General features: G+C 49.3%; 1 protein-coding gene across 1 annotated transcript; it reads left to right on the forward strand.

Moving 5' to 3' along the window:
* The first annotated feature begins 201 nt into the window (after positions 1 to 201).
* LOC128728759 (uncharacterized) lies at positions 202 to 7,648 on the forward strand. Its single transcript, XM_053822402.1, has 8 exons — positions 202 to 2,037; positions 2,161 to 4,251; positions 4,403 to 5,809; positions 6,050 to 6,171; positions 6,333 to 6,338; positions 6,416 to 7,276; positions 7,368 to 7,508; positions 7,577 to 7,648. Exons 1-8 carry the CDS (start codon positions 366 to 368, stop codon positions 7,646 to 7,648), a joined length of 6,372 nt encoding a protein of 2,123 aa, XP_053678377.1. The 5' UTR covers positions 202 to 365.
* The last annotated feature ends 426 nt before the right edge of the window (positions 7,649 to 8,074 follow it).

The following is an 8,074-nucleotide window of genomic DNA, read 5'->3' on the forward strand; positions in this document are numbered from 1 at the left end:
AGCATCGATTAATTCGGATATTAAAGTACGTTTTTACATTGTTACATTTCAGTACTTCCAACATAACACACACTTCTTCCTCAACATCGCGCGCTACCTTTCGTTGGCGGTTTAGAAAGCCAGCCAATTCAGTCCAGTGCAGACCTTTTTTGTTGCAAGTCGCGTTCCCCCCTTACTGGCCCTTACTCCTTTCCACGCAAGTTGAAACAATAGAGAGAAAGCGAGGGAGAGCGAAAGAGAGAGAGAGAGAGGGAGAGCGAAAGAAAGAAAAAAGGGAGAGAGAGAGAGAGAGAGAGAAAGAGGGAGCAAATTAGTGATCGGTATCGGTGGCTACTAACGGGCCCAACAATTCGTGCGGTTCAATTATGGTTAGTTCAACCGTTGCTTTCGATAAAAAGTCATCCTCGACACCAGTAGAGAGCACCCCAGTCGACCAAAATGATAGCAGTACTATTTCCTCCATGCCTTTCAGCAGCAGCAGCGCCTGTAACGACACGACAGGTGTGCTGACACACGATAGTAGCGGCGGGTCGCACGATGCGTCCGCTTTGAGTTTCAGTGAGCAGAAAATCTCGTTGCTTTTCCCCAAATGCAAACCGCGCAGTGACTACCATTATGTTGTGAGCGGCAGTGCGTGTGCGAACGGTACCAGCGGCAAGAACAATAATTGCATGATGGACGTCGGTGGGCTATCGCTCGGCTCGACGCACTCCCTGGCGACGTACGTGACGCGAGCGAGTCCTCCAGTGGTCGCCCAGACGGTTCAGGGTAGTGCCGTCGCCACCTCGAAGGGCTACATCGATATGGGATCCTTCGGGAACAACAACGGTGGTGGTGGGAACCACGCCACGGCGGTGCCATCCCACGCTAGTGAGTTCGAGTACGGCGCCGAGCAGGAGTTGGCAGGTGTTGGCAAGGCTCTGCAGCTCAACGCCTGTGGTTTGAACAACAATATAGGTGGTGGTGCCAACAACAACAACCACTATGGTGGTGGTTCGGGAGCAGGAAGTGCGGTCGCAGGGGGCGGGGCAGCAGGATCGGGTGGTGTCAGTGGTGGTGGCATGGGCATGAAGGGTGAGCTGTTCGGCATGGGAGGCGGCAGTAGTATGAAGCATACGTCCAATCAATCCGTCAGCAAGAACACCCCATCGGCGGATGGGTACAGCTTTTACTACAGCAATCAACCTCCTTCGTTGACGTGTTCGCCGACGGAAAATCAATCTGCTATCAGCGTCGCGGCACTGGGCAATAGTGGTGGTAGTTGTGGTGGTGGTGGTGGTGGTGGTGGTGGTGTTGGAGGCGCAGGTCTGCTGCTCTCGGACGACGAGGAATCGAGCGAACGGTCGAAAAAGGACACCTCCGGTGCGGCCAGATGGATGGAGCGGAACTATTGTCACCTCTCCGTCTCACACTACCCGATGAATGTGCCCAAGTCGAAGAGTGCCAGTGCTGGTGGTGGTGGTGGTTGTGGGGGTGGTGGAGGTGGCGGAGGTGGTGTGGGGCAGCTGCAGAAGCGAAGCATGTCCTCGTCCGCCTACAAACCGGTCAACTGCTACAATATGGTGCTGCAGTCGCCCCTGGAGGACGAAAGCGACATGGAGGACAAGCTGAAGTACTTCAACTATCAGCACGAGATGCAAACCTACAACAGTACGCGCAAGGACAAGCTGTCGGGATACACGACCACCGGCGACCTGCACTGTAGCCAGGGTGGCATTGGTAGTGGTGATGGCGAAGAAATCGTCGTCCTCAGCAGTAACGCCAAGGAACATGGAAACTCGCTGTCGGTTGCACAACCACTGGACTGCAAGCTGGACGAGTCCGGGATGCGAAAGGGTGTGCTACATATGGGCCAGAAGTTGGAGCATGTTCCTTTCGTCGGGTTGAGCGTGGCAAGTCCCAGTGTAGAGGGCGAGCAGACGTTGGAGGCCGAGTTTGCGGATAAAGTGATGACTCACTACCCCATCAAGTCGGTCACGATGGAGGACGGTGAGGAGCGGAACGAGCTGAAGTCAAGCACGGGCTCGAACATTATTGGTGAGTACTTCCTGAGACCTGCTGAGTGAGGTGTTGTAACGGCTGGTTCGTTCATAGCTCGTTGAGTACTAACCAGTTCGATTCGTTTTGCCACTTTGTTGTATTACTACTCTTTTCAAACAGAATACGATGGTTCGCCTCGCCGATTTGGGCTCAACTTGTGTGACGAGAGTGACTGCTATCTGGCGTCCAGTGTGAAAATCAATCTGACTTCTCCCTCACTGTTAACGTTACCTCGTCCTGGATTCCCGCAACGCGTAGTACCACCAACAACGGCTTCTAGCAGCAGTAACGGTGTAGCCACGGCTCAAACGTCTTCTGGTAACGTCAGCTGTTCTCCCTCATTGCTCGATCAAGTGAACTCTACTTTAAGCAAAACGATACTGCTGGATTCGAAAAATCCCAGATCCCTTAACGACAACGAAGGGAGCATCTACAGTAGTAGCGATGTTGGAAGAGCTATGGGGGCTAGGATGGAGCAGGACCACCACGTTTACGACGTTTTGCCATGTGACGTTAAACCGGGAAAACCATCGCCATCCGAGAGCAACAAGCGATTGGAGAAAATTCAGCTCAACACACACCCATCGGAGGATGAGCTGACGGTGGGAAGCTCTGGTTTTCCTCCGATCGCTAACTCGTCCACATTCGACTACCTGTACGAGTTTTCCGAGACGCGAAAAGTGCTGGAGGAATTTTTCAAGTGTCCCTCTACGGAGGATGTTGAAAAGTTTAGCGATTATAACGACAGCGCTGATGAGGATGGTGAGAGCCTAGACGTGCAGTATGACTATCCGGTAGATCTCGAGCGATCGAAGACGATTGAAACTACCTATATTGGGAATGTGAACGGGTCGGGTAAACAGGACAACCTCTCGCGTTCTCCAAAGTCTCCCATGCTCAGTGACGGACCGATGCTGGAGGAAGAGGACGACGATACCGCCGACGTAGAGGACGAAGAGGAAGATGACGAGAAGGAGAATGCACTGGTGAAGTATAACTACAAGCTGAAAAGCAAACCCCGCATGTCTGACTACTGTGGATTGAGAAAGAAAAAGACCGAATCCCACACTAAGGGCCACTCGGGCGTAGGTCTAGGCATCCGAGAGGGTACTGAGAGGTTCAACAACCTGGAGTACGATCGTCGTGAGGATGACGGTGTGCGGTTGTCGCTTAAATCCTCGCTGCAAACTGCGAACGATGCTCGCGACTATGCCATGTACGTGCAGAGTGGCCTTCTGAAGTCGTTCCCTGAGCCACAACCGGGTGACTCCCATTCGCACAACCAAACGCAACAAGCTAGCCAGCATTCCAACGTCAATGAGCTGCGCTTTAGTGCGTACATCAACGGTGAGAGCCGCACCAGCAGCTACGACGCAATTAACGACTCAAATTACGACGCACATCCGATCATCTCAAACGGCAATGATAAGGACTCGCTCCACTTCTCGCTGAACGGAGATGGTGGCGATGGACGTAAGGTGTTTGCTCGGAAGTATAGCAAAAACTTCAACTACTCGCCCGACACGACTGACTACGACTCGAACTGTGGGGATTACGATAGCGAAATATCGCCCCAGTATGGCAGCGATTTTGGCCTAATTTCTGGCACTGGAGCAACGATGTGCGATGATCTAAACAACGGTGTTATTAGTGCGACTTCCGGTCCCCCCACTGGAACGGGTGAGTCCTTAAATTGTTTGTTTGCGAACAACGCGAACAACTACTCGCGGTACTACGCGGCCATGCCCGTGCTGGAGGATGGCCTGTCTAGCGGCCACGTGTCCGATTCTGAGAACAACCTCAATGCAAACGCTATGCCAGGGGTGCTACCGCCGGATTTGGTCAGCGGCAGTGTCAAACAGCTAACTAGCAATAGCAATGGCGGTGGATTGATGCAAACAAGTGGTGGAAGCGCATACGGTATGATTGGATCTCAGTCTCCTTCGGTTACGGCTAAACAATCCATATCCTCCTCGCCTATTGCTTCGAAAGAGCTAAAAGGCACTCCCGGTTCGCAAGGGCAACCTCAGCAACTACAGCAGCAATCGCTGCAAACGCCACAACAGCAGCAAACTCAAGGCACCAATGTGGAGGGATTCTTTGTTAACAATACCTTCCGCATGGGTAATCTTAAGCTTAACTCGAGTATGCTACATAACGCAAGCATATTTAAAAATCGCGACCCGGAGCTGGAGTCACTTTACACTATTAGTAAGTACCACGTATCAATTTTAAAGTTTAACCGTCTCGGTATATTTTCACTATAACACGTTTTCCGACGGGACGGTTGAGCTAAATAGTGATTTTTTACTATAATTAAAACAGCACACTTTTTTTTTAATTTTCCTATTTTACTGATCAGATACTATACAATCGACTCCACCACCTCCAGCACCAGCACCACATCGGAAATCTTCAATCGATTGTGATAATCTGTCCTCGTTGCACCAACAGCAACCGTTACAACAAAAACAGCACCAAGTCCAACATCTGCAGCAACTGCAGCAGCAGCAACAACAGCAAACACAGCAACAACCGCAACAATCACAACAGCAACAGTTCAACCATTCTCAAGTATCCAGCTCCGATGTGCAATCTACACTGAAAGATATTCGTCTGTGCTTGCAGAAAACCAAGAATCTGACTCTAGCTACTGGTAACCAAACGCGGAAGACCTTTGACAAACCCATATGCTCGGGTGAGTTCCCGGATCCTCTGGGAGGTGGTAATACAAGTGGTGGAGGCGTTGGTAGCAACAGTGGCAATGCAAGCGGAGGTGCACCCAGTCTATCGCCTATCTGGATACCACGTACGCGAGTTAGCGAGGACTTTAGTAGCAAGCCGATTGCAAATGGCGTAACAACCATACAGAACAGCGTTGGAGGTAGCTGTTCCAATAATCTGTCGAACGGATTACAGTCGGTACAAGGCACATCTTGCAAACTGTCGTCGTCACCTTCCTCACTGCACACCACGCTACCAACCGGTACAAAGACTAGTGCCACAGTACCGGGAGCTTACCCTGAAGAAACGGAGGAGCTGATTGGGCAGAGTCCGCCAGCGAAGACGATGGCGCTCGTTGACGAGGATGAGGATCCCGACACGGATCTTGAAACCGATCGACTGCTTGGCCACCAGCGCTTGGATGATCAGGGTTTCTATGACGAAAGCAATAATAAACTCTGGAACTCGGATCGCAAGACGGGATCACGGCTGCTTGCATTGGGAAAGCTGTCTCCGAAGCAGCAGGGCACAACCCAGCCCTCCAATTCTGGTAACGCAGGTACTGCTGGGCCAGGTGTGGTAGCAAACGGTAAGGCTGCAGCACAGGGACCTCTTGGTGATCGTCTGGGAGGGGTTGGTACACGCGCAAGTCAGCAGAATGGTTCTGCTGCCAGTAGCTTCCTTCCAACATCAAGCACATCTGGCTCTGGGCTATCGACTGCTAATGCGACTGTCACCCTGCCAGATATAGGCACTACGGTCACTACGATGGCATCGTCGGCTACCGGAAACACTGTCAATGGAGTTGTTGGATCAGGTGTCCCGTCTTGTCACAAGAGTGCGAAGACCAGCGGCAATCTGATCAACTTCAATGGACCGAACGAACCGCAGACGCAGCTAACATCCCCGAATCCGAGCCCACAACATTCGCTCAGTGAAGGCAACTTGCTGGACAAGTCGAACGATTCGGGCAGCCCGGGAGGATCTACAAAATCCAAGTCATTGCGCAACAATGAAACAAAGCGGAAATCAAAGAATAAAGAAGGTAAGTTAGCAGTATCATATCATATTTCTCCCTTACTTAAACCCTCTGTGAGAGTTTCCGATCAATGTTGACCAAACCGACAAACTATAACGTTCTTAATTTTTTGCAATGCATTCCATGGATTCCTATCTGTAAGTAACTTGTTCCAAGTGCAATTGTGTTAATTTTTCAATATCCGTAGTTTTGGAATAATGTGTCTTATGCTTATTGATTGGTTTATGGTCTATTACAGATTTACAGTACTCATTGAAGGCGTCTTATTTCGAGCGCGTTATTTAGGTTCCACTCAGCTGGTCTGTGAAGGACAACCAACAAAATCAACTCGGATGCTGCAAGCTGAAGAAGCTGTTTCTAGAATAAAGGTATGGTTTGAAATATACAATTTTTTTTAAATTTTCGCAGCTAGTATTGTTTTAAGTTTAGTTACATGTGTGTACCAAGCATATGATTCATACTTTCTTTTTTTATTCATTTTTACGAATCTCTTGAACATCGCGTGCATCATCCCACATTGTGTTTGCAGGCATTGGTAAGTTGGTTCACCTTAGTTATAATAACAACAGCAGTTAACAGTTTATTTGTTTTATTTATTTTTCGTCACAAAAGTCACCCGATGGCGAAGTGCAACCAAGTACAGAGGTGGATCTTTTTATCTCCACCGAGAAGATCATGGTGCTCAACACCGATCTCAAGGAAATTATGATGGACCATGCGTTGCGCACCATTTCGTATATAGCTGACATCGGTGACCTGGTCGTGTTGATGGCTCGACGGCGTTTCGTACCACAGGACGTCGACTCTACCGACTCGTCCGGAGGTGCTGGTACCGGATCCGGTACGCATGGTGTCAGTCATGTTACCGGCGGTAGTACACCTTCGCAAAAGCTTGCTAGCGGACCGAAAGGCAACAGGACACCGAAGATGATTTGCCACGTTTTCGAGAGCGAGGAGGCGCAGTTCATTGCCCAAAGTATTGGCCAGGCGTTCCAAGTGGCTTACATGGAATTCTTGAAAGCAAACGGAATTGAGGACCACAGCTTTATGAAGGAGATGGATTACCAGGAGGTGTTGAACAGCCAGGAGATCTTTGGTGATGAGCTGGAGATATTCGCGAAGAAAGAGCTGCAGAAGGAGGTGGTAGTTCCGAAGGCGAAGGGCGAGATCCTGGGCGTTGTGATCGTCGAGTCTGGCTGGGGTTCGATGTTGCCGACTGTAGTGATCGCGAACCTGGCATCGGCAGGAGCCGCAGCTCGATGTGGTCAGCTCAACATCGGCGATCAGATTATCGCCATCAACGGGCTGAGCCTAGTCGGATTGCCGTTATCTACCTGCCAGGGGTACATCAAGAACACCAAGAACCAGACGGTGGTCAAGTTCACCGTGGTGCCATGTGCGCCTGTGGTAGAGGTGAAGATCAAGCGACCAAACACCAAGTATCAGCTCGGGTTCAGCGTCCAGAACGGCGTGGTAAGTTGGTCGGTTGCGTGGTCTTATGATACTCTGCAGGCCTACTGATGATGCTGGATTAGATACTGATGGATCTTCTGTTTTGTTGCAGATTTGTAGCTTGTTGCGTGGAGGAATTGCTGAACGTGGAGGTGTACGTGTTGGTCACCGAATAATTGAAATCAACAATCAGAGCGTCGTTGCGGTGCCGCACGAAAAAATTGTAAATCTCTTAGCTACTTCTGTCGGGGAGGTAAGTATTCACATCCTGCAGTGGAGCTTATCCGAATCTTATGGCTAATGTTTTCGTTTTTGTTCTAGATTCTCATGAAAACCATGCCCACTTCTATGTTCCGGCTGCTCACTGGGCAGGAGAACCCGATTTATATATAAACTGTCGTTTTCAGGATCTAGGGTAGCTGAGCAGCACCTACCCCTTTCATTACTGGTTACTTTTGAGTAAAACCTCTCGACATTATATGTACTTAATGATTTCACATAAGGTATACATATATATATATAAGGTTATTTGTGTATATTTATCGCGATTTTTTGGAATTGAATCATACCTTGGCCTTGCAAGTTACTTGATAATCGTTATGAATATGAACACAACACTCAAACATATACGCAAACATACACATACACACATGCGTACTCATTAAATGCTCTACAAACGTATATAGTAAAACTCAAGCTAACTGAAAGAATTGCTAGACATGTCAGTCAGGGCCTCAACACATATAACTCCGCAGAATAAAATCAACATATTCATAAATAAATGTAAATCGTTGGGTTTAATAATAAAAAGGCATAGTA

This window comes from Anopheles nili, chromosome X (assembly GCF_943737925.1).
Source record: "Anopheles nili chromosome X, idAnoNiliSN_F5_01, whole genome shotgun sequence".
Classification (NCBI taxonomy): Eukaryota; Metazoa; Arthropoda; class Insecta; order Diptera; family Culicidae; genus Anopheles; species Anopheles nili.